The following is a 23434-nucleotide window of genomic DNA, read 5'->3' as shown; positions in this document are numbered from 1 at the left end:
CCATTTGTGGAGGGTTTTATTTCTTACATTTCTGTTATATTGGGTTGGCCAGTAAGTTCATTCACATTTTTCCATAAGATGGCCAAGCCAACAGTGTATAGCACTGGGACTTTTATAGAATGTTGCTGTTGCAGTTAAGATGTATGTAAAATCTAAGATTTTACTTTCTGAGTCCTGTTTATAATGCATATAAGGAAGAACTGTATTTTATCTTACAGGATGAGCAGCGTGGCTTGATTTGAACACATTGCTCTGATGTTGGAGAGTGAAGTCCCTAGCCTTGCCAGGGACTCAATCTTAAATTATCCTTTGTCTTCAGTAGCCTTCAAAATTGAAAAAAGTATTTCAGTATCATCCAGATGATATGTTGCCTCTAATTTAGGAATAACTGAGGGAAAAATGTTAACTGAAGTGGTTAAAACATTAAATTAGGGAGAGATTTTTATAAAAGCTATTATTACTATTGTTAATAATAATGTTTTCACTCTAGAGAAATTATTATCACTGTTGCCTGAGTATGTAGTTCCATATATGATTCACCTGCTAGCTCATGATCCAGATTTTACAAGGTCACAAGATGTTGATCAGCTTCGTGATATTAAAGAGTAAGTCATGTTGATTTTTAAAGAATTTTTTTAAAATATTTTTACTTTTTAAAAAAGGCTTAATTTTTTTGTTACTGTCCCCATTAGAATAAAATTTTTTATGGTTTTCTTTTACTGTAAATTTTAAGTTTCATCTTACAAAATTGTTTCTGTCTAATCAGTTCTGTTTGGTTGTTTTGTTTGTTTGCTGCTGTTTGCAGTTAGCTTTAGCTGAGTCTTTGAAATAGATTGACTTGGTTTTTATGTTATTTTTACTGTTTGTATTAAATTGGGCTTCAGTTACGTCAGTTTGATCATTTAGAAACCCATGTGAAAGCCATGTAGGGAAAATTTCTCTCTGTAAAGCTACACTTTCAACCTCAAAAGATGCCTCAAAAGTATGCACACACATAAAAGATACTCTGTGGCAGGACTATGGTAATACAAAATTAGATATGTACACCAGTCACAGAGAGATTTATCTCTGGTGGAAAGACAGGCAAGTAAACAATTGCAAAATACTTGTGTTTTTATGTAAAACAGAACTTTGTATATTGATGCATGGTGAGTAAACAAGTACACGATGGCCTAGAGTTATCTACAAATGACCTCCAAGAAACTTTAAAGCAGTATTTACTTTGCCATTGCTATGCTTTTGCTTTGTTCCTTTAAATTGGTTCCTTCAGCTTGTATTTAAATTACTATGATTTTTTATATGGGACATGACACCTTTTAGTTCTAATCTTATTTGAGGTGGTGGTTGTTGTTGCTCAGTCGCTAAGTCGTGTGGTAATCAACATTTATTTCTGCCTCATGTAGCTCTTTAAGGAGACATAGGTTCTAGTTCCAGCTATGTCAGTAAAAGCTTTACTTCTCTGAGCTTCTCTGCTTCAGTTGCCTTATCCATAAAATACAGGATATGAAATAGGTAATTCCTAAAATGTCTTCTAATTCTGATTTCTGTTTATTTTATAAATATATTTTATTTGCAAGTTCTTTTTTTTTAATAACTTTTATTTTGGGATTTCCCAGAAAGCACTTTGATAAAGCGAAAAAGTATATGTTTGCCTAGAACACTAGGTCTGTGTTAAGGAAACTTTGAGCCCTGTTTCAGTTGCAAGGCCATCATGTGGAAAAAGGTTAGACCTAAGAGAGGCAGTAATGGTGTGGGAAGAACACTGAAGTCATTCGAGTTAGAACTGAAATCACTGGCACATACTTTTTGATTCTACCTAGTGTGCAGTGCTTTTGAATATCTTTAAACATTTCAAGTTACTGTGTAGTTTGAAGTGTTAACTTCTTTTTCTAGTTAAGGTGTACAGTTTCTTAAAGTATACAGTTAGATTATTCATTAAGACTTTTTAATATAGGGTATTATTAGATTTAAATTTCCCTTTCAGCACAACCAGTGCTGAATCCTGTAAGTATGGTATGTTGTGTTTTTATTTGTCTTAAGGTATTTTCTAATTCTTTTTGTGATTTCTTCTTTGACCCATTGATTGTTTTAAGAGTGTGGTTTGGGAATTCCCTGACCGTCTAGTATCCACGCCTTAATAGCAAAGGGCCCAGATTCAGTCCCTGGTCAGGGAACTAAGATTTTGCAAGCTACATGGCCAAAAAAGAAAAAAAAGAGTGTGGTTTAATTTCCATATATGTGTGAGTTTTCCAATTTTCCCTGTTTTCCTTCTGTTACTGACTTTTAGTTTCACGCTGTTCTGGTCAGAAAAGATATGTTTTAAGACTTGTGGCTTGCTGTCGAGGCCTGTTAAGACTTATGGTCTGTCCTAGAGAATATTCCAAGTTCACCTGAGGAAACTGTGTGTTCTGCTATTGTTAGTTGGAGTATTCCATCTATGTCTGATACATCTGATTGGTTTATAGTGTTGTTCAAGTTCTCTATTTTCTCTTTGATCTCCTCTCTGTTTTTTCAATCCATTATTTAAAATAAGGTATTGGAATCTTATTGTGGAATATGTGTTTCTCCCTTTACTTCTGTCAACTTTCGCTTCATAGGTTTTGGGGCTCTGTTGTAAGGTTTGTGTTTATAATAGTCATATCCTCTTCAATATAGTCCTTCTCGGTCTTTTGCAATCCAGTTTGTCTAATTATAAAATAGCTACCAGCTCTTTTTTGGTTACTGTTTGTATGAAATATATTTTCTCCCCATCCTTTAACTTTCAATTATGTTGTGTTTTTGTATCTGAAATGAGTCTCTTGTAGACAAGATATATATGGATCTTTTTTCTCCCTTAATCTACTCTGCTTGTCTGCTTTTTAATTGGGAGATTTAATCTATTTTCATTTAACGTAATTACTGATAAGGAAGAAGTTACTTCTGCCACATAACTATTAGTTTTTTCTGTGTCTTATATATTTTTTGTTATTTAATTGCTCCATTACTGCCTCTCATTTTTGTATTTACAGTTGAACTTTACAGTATGAATAGGTTTGAACTGTGCAGGTTCACTTACATGCAGATTTTTTTCAATAATGAATACTATAGTGCTTCAAGATCCACAGCTGGTGGACCCACAGATACAGACAGACTTCATATACAGAGGAACCAATTATACAGTGGGCCAAGACTAAGTTAAATGCAAATTACTGTGTGAAGGGTCAGCACCCTTAACTCCTGTGTTATTCAAGGGTCAGCTGTAGTTGTTCTTTGTAGGGAACTTCTTTTATTCTTTTGGATATATTTTTTAGTTATTTTCTTAATAATTACTCAACATCTTAAAGTTGTAACAACCTATTTTCAATAATAGCAACTTAGTTTCACTAGTGTAGAGATACTCTGCTCTTGTGAAATGTGAAATTGCTCCATTGTGTCCAAGTCTTTGCAACCTCATGGACTATAGCATACCAGGCTCCTCCATCCATCGGATTTTCCAGGCAAGAGTACTGGAGTGGGTTGCCACGTCCTTCTCTGCTCTTATCACTATTTCATTCCCTTTATATTGTAATTGATACAAATTACATTTTTATATGTTGTTTCGTTTCACATATATGTGATTATTTTCATGCATGTGGTTTATTTCCTTATTTTTGGCTGTGCTGGGTCTTTGTTGCTGGCAGGCTTTTCTCTAGTTGTAGAGAGTGGGGTTTGCTCTCTGATTGCAGTGCTCAGGTTTCTTACGGCGGTGCCTTCTCTGCGGAGCACAGGCTCTGAGGCCATGGGCTTCAGTAGTCGCAGCACATGGGCTCAGTAGTTGTGGTTCCTGGGCTCTGGCACACAGGCTTAACAACCGGGACACAAGGACTTAGTTGCTCTGCAGCATATAGGATTCTTCCTGGATCAGGAATCAAACCCTCGTCTCCTTCATTGACAGGCAGATTCTGTACCATTGAGCCACCAGGGAATTCCCTGCATTTGCTTTTTAAATCATATATTTAAAAAGGAGTTACAAATCAGAAGCTCAGTAATGCTGGCCTTATGTTTTAGCTATGTTACCTTTACCAGTGGGTTTTTTTATTTCTTATGGTTTCAAGTGACTGTTTAGTGTTCTTTCATTTCTGCCTGAAGGACTGAGTTTAATATTTATTGCAAGACAGGTCTACTAAAAGCAAACTCCATTACCCTAGTGCTAAATTTTCCTTTACAGTAGTCTCTTAAAACATATATATATATATATATATACTATAGGCAAAGAAGTACACACAGATTATCTTCAAGTGATTTTTTTCTCCTCTCGATGGAGTAAAACAGTAAGTCCATGGTGGTTGCCTAAAAAATCATCATGGGCACTTAATAATAGATTTTGATTCTAGATTTGGCAATGTAAGTTCCTCAGATGATTCTCATCTTCATCCCAATTTGGGATTCACTTTTACTTAGAAATTCAGGTGTCACCAGACACTTTATGAATTAAATAACTATAAAATAACAAGCGGAAAACAGAAAAATGACTTGAAATGTGACTGTTTCGCTGAATTACTGGTTATATGCACACCAGTCTCATAACACATGAAATTCAGAGTTAGGTCACAGTAGAATTACATACGAGCCCTAGATCATAGGATAAATAGCTTACAAATGGTCAAAATGGCAAGACTATGCTGTATGCTGGTTTGCTCATGATTGCTAGATATTAATACACAGCATATTATCTAAATGTTAATTAAATACCTATAGAATGACTCTTCATGTGTATGCCTCATGAAACTGTCAGGCTTTCTCATATTAAGCTATACGTTCATGTTTGTTATTTGTGATGTTATATCCTATTTTAGTTGAATATTTTATTAATCATTAGCGTTTTACTCTTTGTATACTCGAACAACAGAACTTCCCAGTAAATTATTTAATCCACTCAGCAAAAGAACCTGCAATTAGTCTCTTTACTAAGTGAATATGTTTCATTTAGGTGCCTCTGGTTCATGCTTGAAGTTTTAATGACAAAAAATGAAAATAATAGCCATGCTTTTATGAAAAAGATGGCAGAGAATATCAAGCTAACAAAAGATGCCCAGTCTCCAGATGAATCCAAGACAAATGAAGTAAGATATATATTAGGCCAGTGACTATTAAGCAATTACAGGGAAAAAGCAATGTGACCCTTGTCCCACTTGTTTTTCCTATTGTATAATAGATTAGAGAATGCTTATTAAAATATATACTTATAGTTTATAAATATATGTACTTTTTCTTTCATTACATTGAAGTCTATTTTTGAAGAATGTTTATTACTCTGAAAAAGATATTAAAATATGTACAGAGCATGGGGATAAGAACTAGTGAAATTTATAACTATGCTGTCTTAAGAACTAGTAAGTAAGTGTTACAGACCCGTAGATAGTCTTCTTGTATGTTTCCTTTGGTTTGGTTTGTTGTTTTTAATGCATACTTGGCATTCATGTTAAAGTAAAACAAAGGGGACTTTTTTGTCCTTATTACTAGGAGTCTGCATCAGAAGAAGTACCAGAGACAACATGCAGAGTGTTCAAGGAGTAAACAATAGCCCCATATTACTGTGTCGATTCCATGTTACATATTGGGTAGAATTGGTACCTGTGCTTGTTTTGCACTCCTGAAAGTTACGTGATTTGTTTCCTCCCTAGAAACTTTATACAGTGTGTGATGTGGCCCTGTGCGTGATAAATAGTAAAAGTGCTTTGTGCAATGCAGAGTCACCAAAGGATCCAGTCCTGCCAGTGAAATTTTTTACACAACCTGAAAAGGTAACTTTCTTCTCTTCATTTTTCTACCAAACTGAACTCACTTAAATTTGTTACTGTCATCCTGGTGGCAAATACTAGACTGTCTTGACTACAAAGTAAAAAAAATATATACCTCTGTGAGTTTATCAAGAAAGGGGAGATTGTCTTCCAAAGCCTGAAAAATATCATTCTCACCTTACAGAGTAGAGAATACAAATCAAGCTTGGTGGTGGTGTTCCTATGTGAGCTATTCCTTCTGGATATTTCTAATATGTAAGAGGAATTTTCAAATTTCTTAAATTGTTTTCATCTCATCCTATTAAAACACTGTTAGTATTTTTTCAGACAAGAAATAAAAATGTTTGGTAGAGTGTAAATTATATACATCTATATATGAAATAAAGTGTCAGTATGAATGGAATTGGTCTTGGCAATTGACAGACTTGGATTTGAAGTTAACAGGCCTCACCAGTGGCTCAGTGGTAAAGGATCTGCCTGCGATGCAGGAAATACGGGTTTGATGCCTGGGTCAGGAAGATCCCCTGCAGGAGGAAATGGCAACCCACTCCAGTATTCTTGCTGGGAAAATCCCATGGACAGAGGAGCCTGGCTACAGTCTGTGGGGTCACAGAGAGTCAGACACAGCTAAACCACTGAACACACACTCAAGTTAACTCTTCTAAGCTTCAATTTCTTCATCTCTAAAATGCAAATGATTATAATACCTGTTATCTTTTACTAATATGCCTAGGTCTATAGAAGTTAGTCAAAAGGAAGCATTAGTAAGTGGTATCGTTAATAATGGGGCTTCCCAGGTGGCTCAGTGGTAACGAATCCACCTGCCAATGCAGGAGATGTGGGTTCTATCCCTGCATTGGGAAGCCCTCCTGGAGAAGGAAATAGCAACCCAGTTCAATATTCTTGCCTGGGAGATCTCATGCACAGAGGAGCCTAGCAGGCAGTCCAGGGTGCTGCAAAAGAGTAGGACCTTACTTAGCGACTGAACAATAATTATATTATTAATAATACATAGTATATTTATTCTGCTAGCAACAAATGAAGTTTCCCATGTAAGTAAATTTTTCAGTGAACTAATAGCTCTTTAAATTTTTCCAGCTAATTTGGATTTTAAGACTTTTTTTTTTAACAGATTGCATTTTATTTATTATCCACCTTAAGGTGATATTTTGAAGTTTTAACTTTCCTGTTGTTTGTTTTTAAAAAAAAATTAATATTTTTAATGGAAAAAATATGGCATTTAAAAATTTCAAGAAAAATTTGTATCCAGTTTTCTTTAATCTAGTACTCAGAATTTATGCCTGGTTTTAATAGGAATAATAAAGATTGCAAAGTTACTTGCCTTCTAATTGAATTTACTGGTCTTTATAAATACTCCTTCATGAGCTCTTGAATTTAAATTTACTTTATTGCTGACCCAGGGCTATTATGACTAGAATAGTACCTATATAGAATTTACATACAGTAGTAGTCCTGTCATCAAGAATTTAAGTTGCTGTTTGTTACTATATCTTATTCTAATTGATTTTGTTTTGATATGAAGCTTAGAATGTTTTTAGCCTTCATAATAATACTTTAGAGTTTCCGTTTTCAATGAGCATCTTTCTTCATTTCCTTTTCTAATATACTGCTTTTAATATGGTGTAAGTTCAAACACAAGAAAATTAGGGTATTAAGATCATGAGCTTAGTGATATTATAGTATATCTTGATGTAACATTTATTTTGGCTGCATAAAAGCCTTTGTGAGGAAGAAAAGAAGGATACAGGCTTGCCTAGAGTGCATATCGAAAGTGTGATTTCTTCATAGGCACATTTAAGCCATTTTGTTCTTTTCTATGACACTAGTGTGAAGGTCAACTTAGTAAAAGAAAAAGTAATTTTTAAGGTGATTACTTAGAAATGATGAACATCCGGATGATAATAGATCATTTTGCTCCTGTAACTTGTTGTGGTTTATTCGTGCTATTCCCAGGGTAGTTAACAGAGAGGCACCACATGATCAGATTGTGAACTCTTAAAGTTTTGTATACATATAACTTTGTATCATCAGTGTCCACGTTTGGCTTAAATTCATTTAATAACTAGTTAATATTGCTGCTGCCCAAGAACATTATGATTGACTTTATTAGATTTTGATGGTGTATTTACCTTTATGATTTGCACAGTCTACGTATGGTTCTAAGAAACAAAATATTTTTAATTAAAGTAAAAGATTTTTTTGTTTCAGTAAGGATAATATTCTTGAGGGTTCCCTGCTGGCTCAGTGGTAAAGAATCCACTAATAATGCAGGAGAAAGGAGCTTGATCCTTGGACTAGGAAGACCCCCTGGAGAAGGAAATGGCGATCCACTCCAGTATTTTTGCCTGGGAAGTCCTATATACAGAGGAGTGTGGGGGAGCTACTGTCCGTGGATTTGCAAAAGAGTCAGACGCAACTTAGCAACCAAACAAAAACAGTTTTCTTGAGATCCTATGTGGAGTTGTTTTAGTGAGTATTAAGTGCCTGATGCATAGTACCATTTTGGGTGCTTTGGGAGCACAGAAGTAAATTCCCTGGTAGTGTAGTGGTTAGAGTCTACACGTCCATTGCAGGGGGCCTGTGTTCAACCCCTGATGGGAAAGATCCCACATGTGTGACACAGCCAAAAAAAGAAGTAAATTTTATAATAAAGCGTAGGTGAACACAGTTCATTGAGTAAACTGGAAACTGTAATAGAAGAAGTATGTTTTATTTTAAATGTGATTTAAGGGAATTCCTTGGTGATCCAGTGGTTAGGATTCCGTACTTTCACTGCCGATATCCTGGATTCAGTCACTGGGCAGGGAACCAAGATCCTACAAGCCATGTGGCACGGACAAAAACAAAGAGTAATTTGCATAATTTATCTCTAAATTTGACTAAGTCTTGTGTGTCAATTGATTTAATTTTAAAACTAAACTTATAGTATGGTTTATGAAATAGCTTTGATGGTTTGATAGGTTTCGTAGCATAAATGAACCTGTTACTGTAAGGCATAATGTCTGAAAAGTCTTTCATGAACAATAAAAATATGCATGTTCACTTTTTTTTTGATAGGACTTCTGTAATGACAAGAGTTATATTTCAGAAGAGACAAGAGTACTTCTGTTAACAGGAAAGGTATTATATACTAGATAATGGGGGGATCTTTATCTCCTGTGCATATTACTGCTAACCTTTAAACGTCCCTCAAATTTTATAGTTCCTGATTCTTAGAAATCATGTTGTGGATTGTAGCATCTAAAGCCTTTGTTCTCTTGGACTTTTTTCTGCCATGAACAATTTTTTAGTTAAAACCATGTGTCCTCATCAGTACGGATAGGGTTCAAGTTATTTAGAATTCACAACGCAAATTTCCCTGAAAAATCATGTAATAAAGAGGTTAAAGTGTCTGCCTCTAATGCGGGAGACCTGGGTTCAATCCCTGGGTCAGGAAGATCCTCTGGAGAAGGAAATGGCAACCCACTCCAGTATTCTTGCCTGGAGAATCCCATGGATGGAGGAGCCTGTGTGGGCTACAGTCCATGGGATCGCAAAGAATCGGACACAACTGAGCGACTTAAGAAAAAGAAAAGAAATAATTTTAAAGTATTAATAAGTTAGTTTATATCCTATAAAGGTAATATGACATCTAAAAGAGCAAAAGGAAAAAGGAAATTTAGTATTTGATAAAGTATCTAAACTGTTAAAACTATATACACTCAATAGTGTTTATCTGTAAGGCATTTTACTATGCCTTACTCCTTATGTATTTCACTGTGTTTTAGGGGCACTTTTTATTTTAATTGAACAATAAAGAATAATTATTGGCATAGTTTTTTTTCTGCATAGTTATTTTTAAAAGAATAATACTTCTGACTTCAAATTATGTTCAGACACAGTATTACAGAATTATCATTTCTAATAAATTTAGGATTTAACTTGCCAATAACAACTGTTTTAACAACAATTCCTGGGCTTAAGCGAAACAATAATCCCTTACACATGTATAAATCTATATGTATTCCTTTTAGTGAGGTATAAAATAACATGCGTATATGTAATTTCTAGCCAAAACCTGCTGGAGTACTAGGTGCTGTAAACAAGCCTTTGTCAGCAACGGGAAGGAAACCATATGTTAGAAGCACTGGAGCTGAGACCGGAAGCAATATTAATGTAAATTCAGAGCTGAACCCTTCCACCGGAAATCGACCAAGGCAATTTTTTTCTTCAGTTGTTCTTGTTATGATCACTCACTACTTGATTCATCTTTCAGTTCCTTTTCTTAAAGCACATCACAAAAATGGACTTTAGGGAGCATCTTAGTAAAAAACATAGTGCTGAATTTTAGTATAATTAATGATGGTGATTGTATACGACACACTGGGAAACCATTTAGCATTCTGAATGTATAAAAAAGTTAAAAAAAAAAGAATTTGTAGTAAAACTAATTTGCTTGGAAGTGTGTGTGTATATGTGCAAATTTAACACTTAGGAAAACTGAAAATATAACTCTTTAAACAAATTTATTTATATGCTTTTTAACTCAATAGATTTAGTATAACATGAATAAATATAACATTGTTAATAACATTTTCCACTTATTATTAAAGATTCCATGTTTAACATGTCAGGTGTTTACTGTCTTAGATACTGCATAAAAATTTCCACCTGACCCTACTCTTACAAACACTGAATAATGAGGCTTTTAAAGATTTTGTTCTGATTCATGATATTTTAAGAATAAATTCAACTGGTAGTGTTTTAAACACATTTTTAGCAGTAGGATCCAAAGATTTAAAAATATTAACGTGGGACATCCGTGGTTTACATGGATGATGGGCGTCAAACACCTTTCCCATGGACCTTTCTAGCAGCCCCCTCTCTTAGAGCTAATTAAAGGCACAGACTGAAGAAAGTGATAGTCTTAATCTGCTGTACTTTTGCGTGGTTTTAGCGTTTTCCACCCCCAGCAGATAGGCTTATAGAATACTTATGTTGTTTGTTTCTTGACAACTAATCTATCAGGTGATTTTAGGCAGTCATTTCTTTCTTACATTAGTAAGGTTAAATGGAAATCAGTAACTTGGTATAATAGGGCAATAGGCTGTAGCCACAGATATGAGTCTTGCTAACTTGGCCAGCCTTCTAAGCCAGTCTCAGCCTCCTGTTTTCTTATTGGTATAGTGAGAGAGTAACCTTTGTATTCATGTGGTCAAATAAAGACGTTTTGGTGTGTTTCTCTTCAACAGGGAACAGAGTTCAGAGGCAGCAGAAACTGGTGTTAGTGAAAACGAGGAGAACCCTGTGAGAATTATTTCTGTCACACCAGTAAAGAATATTGACCCAGTAAAGAATAAGGTAAATTTTTCAATTTAATGAGTTTCTCCCATGGAGATTCTTACTACAGTTTTATGATAGGAGTGAAAAGCCCACGGTCAGTACATTAATGTATACTACATACTTTACATGTGTGTATATGGGTGCTTACTGTGCTTTCTCTCTCCAGAAATGATTCTATGTTCACTTTCTTCATTTAACCAGAGCTTGTGTGGTCACCCATAATGGTGTCTTTCTACCACATTACTTTTCCCAGTACCTTGAAAGAATAGGAACTGAGGAGTTTTGAGATCTTGTTTTCAATACTTCATTGACTCCTGCCAGAGATCAACACTTCTTGTTTGTTTAAGTTGAACTTACGAGCTAGCCTTAATGTTTGAGTTTTTCTCTATTTAACAGCTGCATTCTTTCTTTGATGGTGGATCTTTTATCTGTAGCTCCCAATATTCTTAATTTTTCAGCAGGATAGAAAGGAATGTAACATTGGTAGGAGGATAACGTTCCTGAGTTGGAATAGTATAAGAATAGTAATTTTTTTTTTTTCTGTAGAATCGTATTTTTGACATACTTTTTTTACACACCATATATTTATGGTATTTATAAGATGTTTTAGGAATTACCCTCAGGTACATAAAATATAGGACTATACAGTCATTCCACAGTAGGAGAACTTTTCCTATCAAAACTCGTGTGAACTCAAACTGAACAGATAGGGGTTCTTATTTTTTTATATATATATTTATTTATTTGGCTACATTGAGTCTTAGTTGAGGCATGCAAGCTTAGTCACCCTGCGGTATGTTGGATCTTGGTTCCCTGACCGGGGATCGAACCTGCATCCCCTGCAGTAGAAGGTGGGCTTTTAACCATTGGACCACCAGGGAAGTCCCTGATAAAAGGTTCATTTTTTGGTCTGTCTCTTACTGTCCATACTCATGCTCTTTGCTAGCTGAACTTCACTATTTCAGTAGATTCAGGGAACCTCTCAAATGTCTTAGAGTTCAGAAGCCAGTAGATTTAGGTATTGTGGGATCTTTTTATAGAATTAAATATTCAGCATAAATATGCTTCGATTCAGAAATGCATATTGTTACAGATACTTAGTTAAACATGCTTGTCGTGTGTATTAAGAGGTAGTACAGGGATACAAATGTTTACCTAGTACAAACAGCTATCTATAACCTTCCCAACCTCTGCAATAAAATTGTATAAAAGATAAATTGGATATTTAAATTCTAATTTTTGAGGGGCCAAAATGTGACTTTGACCTGTAATATTATATTGTTTTGTTCCAAACCCTGTTTTAAGTTTTTCATACTTCCAAAGAATGTTTTAACAATTCAGTGTTGCCTAAAGAGACATGTCATGTTTTGGCAAAAGCCTGATAGCTTCCCAGTCAGATCTCCCATAAATTGATATGATCATTTCTTTCCAGGATCTGGTCCTCAGTCTTACAGGCTCAAAACACTGTGTTGCTAGTATATTAAAAGAAGATACGATCTAAGGGAGTGTTTCTTGCTAACCAGTTTCTCAAAGAGGTTGATGTGTAAACCAGTTAATTAGTTATATAAATAAAAACTATCCAACAAATTGGATATGCATGTTTACAGATCAGAATATTTTCTATTATTCACTCTGTGAGAGAAATCAAATTGTAATATGAAGAATGAATAAGGGAGGTGGTTAGAAGAAGTAAGATACGAACATTCCATGGATGCAGGCAAGCAGTACTTTAGAGTCTTTTTCTTCATGCCTGTAGCTGACTGTAGGCATGACTATGCCTTCATGCCTCTTCATTTGGTTTTTGCATGAGTTTGTTATACATATGCACATATACATAATGTTCATAAATATGTAAATATGATCATGTACATGACTTTTAATACAGTCTTTTTTTCCCTGTTAAACAGCCTTGTCTCGTGTGTTCAGTTTTTTCCCTCCAGAGTTATCATTTTCTTACATGTATACACATAAATCCTTTCCCCCTTCTTTGTCAGTGCAAACAATGTTGCATTAAACTTCCTGGTGATTTGTTTTCTAGGGGCTGAGTTCTAGCAGTAGGATTGCTGGGTCAAGTAGTAAAATACTAGAGATTTTAGATGTGTCTATATTGTTTTCTCAGAAAGTTAGAGCACCTGACATTTCTACTAAGCAGGTACTTTTTTCTCTACATATCCACCATCGGCAGGTTTTATAGTTCTTTTAAATCTTTTTCCGTTTAGAGTATCAAAACTAATACCCCACTATTGTTTTAATTTTATATTTATTTTTGTTGACCATTTGGATGTACTCTTATGTGAATTGCTTGTTCGTATTTGCCCTTTTTAAAATTATCTCTGTTCTTTTTTTTTCCGGCCATGCTGCACAGCTTGTGGGAACTTCACTAACTAGAGATTAAACCTAGGCCACCAGGGAACTCAGTAACTCAACTTCTGATGCTGTAGTAGTTATACCTTCTTGTTAACACTCTTGCTCCCTTCTGATCTAGTCACCAAATATAGCACCCAGTGTGATCTTTTTAAAAATATAATTTGGATTATGTTTGCCCTCTGCTTAAAGTCCATCAGTGACTTTTATTATGGACAGAGGACCCTGGTGGGCTACAGTCCTATGGGGTCACAAAAGAGTAGGACACAACTTAGCAACTATACAACAACAACTTTTATTAGCACTTAAAATCAGATTTCTTAAAGGTCCCATAAAGCATTCATGATCTGGCCCATGCTTGCTTCTCCTGCCTTAATACCAGTCTCACATCACTTCAAGTTACTTAAATCTTCCAAGCTCTTTCCTTCTTTGTGTGTTTCATGTTGCCTCTTGCATCTGTCTAGAACACTTTACTTTCCACATGGTAAGCCTTGCTCTGATACTTTTATTCCCCAGAATAATCAAATTTATGTTTTCCTTTTATTTATTTATTTTTTTCCTGAATGCCCCTTTCTTTAATCTCTTTAGCACTTAGGGTAATCTGTACTTAAATGTTTGTTTACTCTTTAAAAAAGGTTAATCATCTATTATGCTCATCTATTGAGGACCAGCACAGTATCAGTTTTGTTCCCCAGTCTGTGCACAGCAGCCACTACATGTAATAGTCACTAAGTTGAGTGAATGGTTTCTACTTCAGGTTTAACCACACTTAGTCATCTTTATTGGCCTTTTTATTTTGCCCAGGGATCACTATCTTTCACCAGGTTACTTTATATATCTCTGCTCTAATCCATTGTATACTGTTTAACAGTTTACCCTGTGTGGACCACCTTACTCTTTTTCCTTCATGTATTATCTGTTCTTTTAAGATAAACTTTAATGTTTTAATCCTCAACATGAAACACTGATTTTTTTGGATTTTCTAACTTAAGATACTATTTTCATGAGTTTTCATTTAAGTAAATTATCTTGAAACATGAAAGATTTATATGTATTTCCCAGTCATTCTGAAAACATTTTGAGGGGAAATGAAAGTTAATTAACTGAAAAGATATAGTCTTAATTTTTTGAATGATGATAGTGGTCCTTTGTTTCCCTTGAATCAGTTCAAATTATTACAGTTGATTCCTAAATTTCATTCGTATAAAGGTCACTTTCATCCTGAAAACTATTATTCCTCCTAATGTCCATTATGTCTGTTAAACTAAAATTGCATTTTATTAGCTTAAACATTTTAGATGACAATATGTATGCCAAACTAGAAAGAGGAAAGAAAAAAAGAGAATGCTCAGAAAAAAATAGGTTAATGACCGATTCAATAAAAAGAGACAGAAGTTTGAATGGATGAGTGAAGTGAGATATTAAAGAACTTTCTGTTACAGAACTATGAAGATTATTATGGTTAGATGCATCATAGAGAAAATAACATTGAATTATGAAAACATCCTCCCTGCTTTTGAAAAGTGGTAACATTAAAAAAAAAAAGAAAAGTGGTAACATTAAGAACATACTAGCAATAAAAAGGACATTTTTATTTAAAATGAGTATGAAAGAACAGCTGAGTAGGTTTTCTTATGTAACTGCCTGTGCCATTTAATACATATTTACTGAGTATAATATTTGCCACGCACTATGGTTAGGTATCATGTTCAGTCCTTACCCTTAAGGAATTTACATTCCTCATGGGATGTAAGCAGTGAGTTACAAACCCTGAAATCCCAACTCCTAAAATACTTGCAGAATGCTTCTTCCAGTCAGATCAGTGATATTTAAGGAATTTCTGTTCATAAAATTGTTTTCTGCTCTTCTAGGAGATTAATTCTGATCAGTCTGCCCAGGGCAACATCAGCAGTGACCGAGGAAAGAAAAGAACAGTAACAGCAGCTGGTGCAGAGAATATCCAACAAAAAACAGATGAGAAAGCAGATGAATCAGGACCACCTGCCCCTTCAAAACCCAGGAGAGGACGTCGACCCAAATCTGAATCTCAGGGCAATGCAACCAAAAATGATGATATAAGCAAACCTCTTAGTAAGGGAAGAAAGAGAGCTGCAGTCAGTCAGGAGAGCCCTGGAGGTCTGGAAGCAGGTAATGCCAAAGCACCCAAACTGCAAGACACAGCCAAAAAGGCAGCACCGACAGAGAGACAGATTGACTTGCAAAGGTAACGTACTCCATTCTTTCTGAACTTTGAGTTTAGACATTTTGATTTTATTCCTAGTTGCCAGGCATCACACCCAAATACCTAGCCATTTGGAAGTGAAAACTGCCCCCTGGTTTTCCTGAGTAAGTTATAATGGCACTTGTTTTTAGCTCGTAAACTTCAGGACAATTTGAAGAGAGATCTCCTAAATTAGGATATAGTATTTTGGTATTTCTATTTATTAGCAAGGATATTATTATCTTGGTCTTCTTCACATAGTTGCCTGGGGTTTACTAAATATAAACGGCTACTTTTTTGATACAGAAGTCCCAGAATGGAGTAAATAGATGTCATGATACATGAACAAGTATATCTTGCGCTTTAATTCCACTTGTTATAGTAAACTTTAATATAAGTCAACAACTTACTTCTCTCCCCTACCCTTCCCAATGAGAAATAACCTCACAGCTGCTCGTCTTTGATCATGTTTGGGTTGGGTTTTAAATTAACATTTATGAAATTCTGAAGTTTGGGGTTATTAAATTTGTTATATTTTAAATGTCTCTAAGTACCTTTTCAGCATCTAACGGCAGCTGATCCAGGCCCAAATCTGACTAAGTAATAGGAGTTTCTTCTACTCGCTTCCAGTTTTATGTACTTAAAGTAGAAAGCCAATATTGGGGGCAAATTTTATTATTTTCTTCTCAAACCGGGACCTTTGACCTGGAACAACATAGTTGACCTTGGCCTCCTTTTCTTCATCAGTAAGACAATATGATAATATCTTCCTCAAAGGATTGTTGTAAGAATTAAATGGATCATTAAATAGAAAGCACTCAACAAAATGCCTTGTGTAGAATAAATGCTCAGTAATTAACCACTGTTTTGAATTCTAGTTGGTTTACCCCTTAATATATTTTTAGTTATGCAAAAACTGAAGAAATTTCATTGGAAGAGATAGCCAGAATTCTCTAAAGGGTTTCTAGAATTCTGGCCTTTCCTCACCCACATAAAATACTACTGATATCACACCCAGGCCATCTGAGCCACCTGATCTTATCTGTCACTAGCTGTCCTTTTCCCATCTAACCAAAATATCCAGGCACTTACTTGAACCCTGAAAATATATTCAGTAGCAACCAACCTTGTCTCTGAAATTGAGCATTGTAAAACCCATTGCTTTGCTTTTAGTTACACCACATGCCCCCAAAGCATTAAACAAACCCAACAAAAATGGCTTACATGCCAGAAACTGCTCTTGATTTTAAATGGCTTTGGGCCTTCTGAAAAATCTTAAAATATCTCTTTTAAGAGTGAAAAGATACCTTAGAAGTCTTAAGTATGCCAGTTAGTAAATCGGTTGGGCAATGTGTTACACACAATACAAGATTCTTTGATGATAGGTGTTTGTGATAATACTTCAATACCATAGTACTTCAGTAGAATAGATACTGTGCACATATCTTAGAAACTTCTGATTGATTTATTGACTATTAATGCATGGCTAACAAAACATGGAAGGACATTCTGAAACTTTCTGCCAAGCTTCCTTTTGTCTTTTCCATTCTTTCCTGAATCTAATCTACAACTCTTCCCTTAAATTCTAGCATTATGACTTTTGTTTGGAAACCTAATTACTCCAGAAACTCTATATTACTCACAATATCCTCTTGCATAGAAATAAATACATTATAGGCACATGAGTATTGCTCTTTAAACTTCTCATTTGTTCTTCTAACAAATACAGACAGATTAGACTGCCAGCATTGTGCTGGGTGTTGGCAAGACATAAGTATCCAAAATAGATAGATTCTTGCCCTCAAAGAATATACTTCCCCAGCTTATTAATTCCAGAAGAGAGCAGAGAAACTTTCACTTTAGGTCTATTGACTGATAAAAACATAAGAATTATTTGTATTACTACATAAAGCAGTGAAATTCTGACTCGTGCTACAATATGGATGAACCTTAAAGACATTCATTATGCTAAGTGAAATGAGCCAGACCCAAAAGGACAAACAGTGTATGATTCCACTTACATGAGATACTAGAGTAGTCAAATTCATAGAGGTAGAATGAGGTGGTTGCCAGGGGGAGAGGGTGAGGGGCTGGCATTACTGTTTAATAGATACAGCATTTCAGTTTGGGAGGATGAAAATATTCTATTAAAACATTAATCCTAATATTCTTTATTAGGTTGTGCAAAAGTAATTGCGGGTTTGTGTTATTGAACTCTGCTCTTTGATATTCGTATACATTCTTAAATAAATGTATTTATGTTTTACATCATTTTAATGTGCATTTCTTGCTTTTTTTTGCTAATGACATTTATTGTAGACTGTAGAAATGATGTTAGACAAAAAGCAAATTCAAACAATTTTAAGTTCAAAATGGGTCGTAAAGCAGCGGAGACAACTCACAAAGTCAACAATGCACTTGGCCCAGGAACTGCTAATGATCGTACAGTGCAATGGTGGTTCAAGAAGTTTTGCAAAGGAGACAGCAGCCTTGAAGATGAGGAGCATAGTGGCAGGACATCAGAAGTTGACAATAACTAATTGAAAGCAATCATCGTAGCTGGTCCTCTTGCAGCTACACAAGAAGTTGCAGAAGAACTCGCCATCAACCATTCTACGGTTATTTGGCACTTGAAGCAAACTGGAAAGGTGAAAGGGCGCGATAAGTGGGTGGCTCATGCGCTAACTGCAAATCAAAAGTAGTCATTTTGAAATGTCATCTTCTCTTATTCTGTGCAACAACAAGGAACCATTTCTCAGGTTATTGTGACAGGTGACAAAAAGTGGATTTTATGACAGCTGGTGACAACCAGCTCAATGGTTGGAGCAAGAAGAAGCTCCAAAAGCACTTCCCAAACCAGACTTGCACAAAACAAGGTCATGGTCACTGTCTGGTGGTCTGCTGCTGGTGGTCAGCTTTCTGAATACTGGCAAAGCCCTTACATCTGAGAAGTGTGCTCAACAAAACTGCAACGCCTGCAGCCAGTATTAGTAGGCCAGTTCTATTACGTGACAGTTCTCAACCACACATCGTAAAACCAACACTTAAAAAAGTTGAACACATTGGGCTGTGAAGTTTTGCCTCATTCACCATATTCACCTGACCTCTCACTAGTTGACTACCACATCTTTAAGCATCTCAACAATTTTCTGCAAGGAAAATGCTACCACAGCCAACAGGAGGCAGAAAATGTTTTCCAAAAGTTTGTTGAATCCTGAAGCACGAATTTTTATGTTACAGGAATCAACAAACTTACTTCTTGTTGACAAAAATGTGTTAGTTGGGAAAAAATGTGTTGGTTCCTATTTTGATTAATAAAGCTGTGTTTGAACCTAGTTATAATGATTTAAAATTCAGTCTGAAACTGCAGTTACTTTTGTACCAGCCTAGTAGAGATAAATGGCAGTGATGGTACAACAGTGTGAATGCACTTAGTGCACACTGAGCTGTGTACATAAGAGTGATTGCAGTTGTAAGTTTTATGTTACATATTTTGTTTCACTTAAAAAATTGTTACATAAGACTTGATAATAGTTAACACTAATACAGTGCTTATTATTAGTCAGGCTCAATTCTAAACTGTTATCCTATTAAGTGCTTAAAACATCACTACATGGGTAAGTACTGTCAGTATCCCTAGTTTATAAAGAGGAAGAAATCCAAGAATAGAGAGTCCGTGCAGCTTTTGTTCCCTTTGCTTACATGAATAAGCAGAGTAGAGGAAGGATTAAAACCAGGCATTGTCACTCTGGAGTTCATATTATATTGTTCTATTAAGGTAAAATTTAGTCTTAATTCTATGAGTACTGTACATGCGTACAAAACTAGTTTAATAGAGGATACTTTGAAAAGACTTTATAACTAATGTAGTTTATATATGTGAAACTTTATTCCATAAAGTGGAAAATGTTTGTGTACAGTTAATTTTTAAAATTATTACATAAGAAGCTGGTTTATTAAAATAATCATAGTTTAAATCAGACAAAAACTATAGTCATCTTTTAAACCTATTTCAGAATTCATGCAAAGAAAAGCCCTGGCATTTCAGCTTTAGAGAGGGAGAAAACCAAGGGAGAAATCAGATGTTCTTGAAAGTGCCAAACTTAAATGGAGCACGTAACACTAGGAGAGCATTGAAGGACTGCAGTGAATAGTGGGTGGAATAATGTGTGGGGGTTTTGGTATATTGGTAGAAATAATAGTGGTAATAGGGAAAGGTTGTTAAATGTCTATTTAAGGCAACCATCTTTATAAAGCAAGCACCAACTGTATGTTAGAAATAAGGAGGTTAGACCTGCAACAGTTACTTTCCCAGGCCACCTGGCTGGTGCTACACAGAGCAGGGGTTTTGAATCCTGGTCATGTCCCATGTTAACACTGCATAGTGTTCATAGTGACAGCTGCAGTTGGTTATAGTTCTCCTCTAAACCATGAACATTCACCACTCTTACTTGTTCCTCCTCTTAATATGTAAAAAGGAGATGTTTTCATGTGTAGCACTTCATGGCAAATAGAGGAGGGAAAGTGGAAACAGTGACAGACTTTATTTTCTTGGGATTCAAAATCACTGCAGACAGTGACTGAAGCCACAAAATTCAGAGACACTTTCTCCTTGGCAGAAACGCTATGACAAACACTATATTAAAAACCAGACATCACCATGCCAACAAAGGTCCATATAGTCAAAGCTGTGATTTTTCCAGTAGTCATGTGTGGATGTGAGAGTTGGTCCATAAAGAACACTGAGCCAGCATCAAAGAATTGATGCTTTCAAACTGTGGTGTTGGAGAAGACGCTTGAGAGTCCCTTGGACACCAAGGAGATCAAACCAGTCCATCCTAAAGGAAATCCACCCTGAATATTCATTGGAAGGATTGATGCTGAAGCTGAGCTCCAACACTTTGGCCACCTGATACGAAGAGCTAACTCATTGGAAAGACTCTGATGCTGGAAAAGATTGAGGGTAGGAAGGAAATTGGGGTGACAGAGGATGAGATGACATCACCGACTCGATGGACATGAGTTTGAGCAAGCTTCGGGAGATGGTAAAGTACAGGGAAGCCTGATGTACTGCAGTTTGTGGAGTCACAAAGAGTCACTTTAGCAACTAAACAACCACCACCACCAAGTCATAGGAATAGACATACTAAAACAAAAGTTTCTTGTGACTCAGCTATTGTTCTATCCTTTAGCTTGAGGAGAAAACACTGGTCAAAATTCCGAAGGTGCCGATTTTATTTTTTATTTCATGGGAAACCCTAGCTTTCACCTTCCTATAAGTTTCTAAACATACTTTTCATTAACTGCAAAAATTACCTGCGATTGATTTGACATCTTACCTGTATTTTCTGATTTGACATCTCACCTGTATTTTCCTGAGACCCAGTGAGAATCAGATACAAGTTAAAGCCACATGACTGAACAATTCAGAATACAGAGCTAATACAAACACCTTGAATCAGCCTGTTAAGATTATCAGTACACTTTTGACCATGTAGTTAATAAAGAGACAGGGTTGCCAATGCTGACAGCCATCAAGCACTGCATTTCTGAGCTAAGGATGAACCCAGAGTGGTAGGACCAGGTCACTTACTGCTGCCCTGGCAACTTGAAGTATAGCCTAGGGTCCTTGCATTGTGGAACCAGATCTGGGTCTGGATCACTGTGCTAAAACTAATTTAACTTGCCCCCAGATTTTAAGCTTGAATGTAAACCTTTGAGAGCAAGGCCAGGCATACTTGTGCCTCTCTGTGACCCTAGTATCTAACTCCAGACACTACTTCGTCAGTCTTTTTCTTTACCTTGCATTACTCTTCACACATTTTACGTACGTAATTTCTCACTTCACTGATGGTATGGTCCGTTCCTGCTCTGGTCACAACTTTACAGTAACATCTGAAAAGAGCCTTTCCGGGCATTACCCTGCCTCCTATACGCCGTCTCTCCTTTTAGATCTGAGTGTCAGATCTCCTCAAGGTAGGCAGGCAGTCTACACTGGGTACTACTAGCATCACCTCCAGAAAACTTGCCCAGTTTTATTACTTGGTATTTATACTCTTACCATATTTTATGATTATTTAAACTTTATTAACTAATTAATGAAAACCATGTTTGAGGCCCAAGTATATTTCAGCCACCGTCTAGATGCTTTGTTTATAACCCCATTAATCCAGCCCTATAATGCAGGACCCTTAAGTGGTAGCCTCTGCAGCCATTTACATACCATGGCCATCACTTACACAGTGCAGCAAATACACACCCCTCTATAATTCCTCTTGTTAGGTCCTCTCATTGACAACATTGAGTAAATAATAATTTTTAGTAAGATTTCTACTTATATAATTCATTTATTAATTCAGGATTTTGACTTGTAAACTTACCTGTAGGATTTTTTAGATCCCTTTGGATTTTTGCAATAAATGTATTCCATCAGCTTCTATGTGTGTGTTCCAACAAATGTTCCTGTTTATATTTTGGGCTGCATTTGAAATTGTTACTTCTTTTGAGAAAATTCCTTGAATTTACTCTGTAGGTTTATAAAACTCAGCCATTTGTATACTATAGTTGGGAAATAGTATCTGTACAACTGGTCACTTAATGTTGGCGTCCTAAGTTTGAGAATGGAGGATTCACCATCTTTTCAGTTATTAGTTCACTTGTTTTTCCTTTGTTTTTAAACTATTATCCAAATGGCAAACAATCCGAAACGTTTTGCACTGAAAATGTGTTTTTATAGGTGTGCTGATTGTTGAGTATGTTTTATTTACCTTTAAGACCAAATTCTCCCCTGAAAAAGAAAATATCAATAAACACCCATGGAGATACAATCCTTAAACTTGGGACATATGGGAAGACTGAATATAAGGAACTTATCAAATAGGATAACAGCAGTTTTGGATTAATGTGTTTTGTGTAGTATGGTTAGTATTAAGAGTGTCCAAGAATCTTGGAGTTTTTATTTTATTAAGCAAAGAATTTACTGATTTCCTGTGCTCATTTGTATATTGAGAAGGTTTCCTCACATCACAAATTTATATTTTAGAAGTATCCCCTAAGCATGTTTCCTTATGTATTAAACAACCATATATTAGTTTAATATAAATATTCTTCAGTGTTATAAAATTCAAGTGAATTTTTATCAAAATAATATGAAATTTTTCAGAAGCCAAGTGCTCGGAAGTGATGGCAGTTCACTTTGGGACATAGAATCAAGTCCAGGAAATTCTTCCAGTGACCTGGATCGTTTAAAAGTCTGTGAGAGCAGACAGAAAGATACTGAGGACTCAGAGCTAGTAAAGGGAAGCTTCCTGAAGGTGCAGCAGGCAGCTTGTAGAGGATTCTTTGATATCATATTATTAAATTCTATTATAACAAATTAATACTCTATAAGAATCTTAATTAACTTTTTTTGTTGTTAGCATTGTTATCTTTATAAAAGGTGTATGTAACATTGGGGTTTGGGAATATAAGTAAACCTCCCCCTTATCTTTCTTTCCCAAGTTTGGAATCATCAGGGAGACACAGTCTTAATGGCTGATTAAAAATGTGGAATGATAAGGAGTTTCCTGGCAGCCTAGTGATTAGGATTCCTGGTTTTCACTGCCCTGGCCCAGGTTCAGTCCCTGGTCCAGGAACTGAGATCCTGCAAGCCATGTCTTTCCACCCCACCCCTAAATGTGGAATGACATAGGCTAGGTAACTACTAGTTTGCCCCTAAATTGAACAAATAACCTCACACAGAACTCCA

General features: G+C 35.7%; 1 protein-coding gene across 1 annotated transcript in view; it reads left to right on the top strand.

Moving 5' to 3' along the window:
- The window catches only part of PDS5A (PDS5 cohesin associated factor A), a 115523-nt gene extending 99829 nt beyond the window's left edge, over positions 1–15694 (top strand). Inside the window, exons 25-31 of the mRNA XM_068974907.1 lie at positions 491–605; positions 4949–5081; positions 5643–5762; positions 8838–8900; positions 9831–9976; positions 11012–11120; positions 15338–15694. Of these exons, the coding sequence (XP_068831008.1) occupies positions 491–605; positions 4949–5081; positions 5643–5762; positions 8838–8900; positions 9831–9976; positions 11012–11120; positions 15338–15694 (1043 nt within the window). The remainder of the gene's footprint in view (positions 1–490; positions 606–4948; positions 5082–5642; positions 5763–8837; positions 8901–9830; positions 9977–11011; positions 11121–15337) is intronic.
- Positions 15695–23434: the final 7740 nt, after the last annotated feature.

The sequence above is a fragment of the Capricornis sumatraensis genome, chromosome 7 (genome assembly GCF_032405125.1).
Source record: "Capricornis sumatraensis isolate serow.1 chromosome 7, serow.2, whole genome shotgun sequence".
Taxonomy (NCBI): Eukaryota; Metazoa; Chordata; class Mammalia; order Artiodactyla; family Bovidae; genus Capricornis; species Capricornis sumatraensis.
The sequence above is the reverse complement of the archived record's forward strand: the minus strand, read 5'-3'. Positions and strand labels throughout refer to the sequence as shown.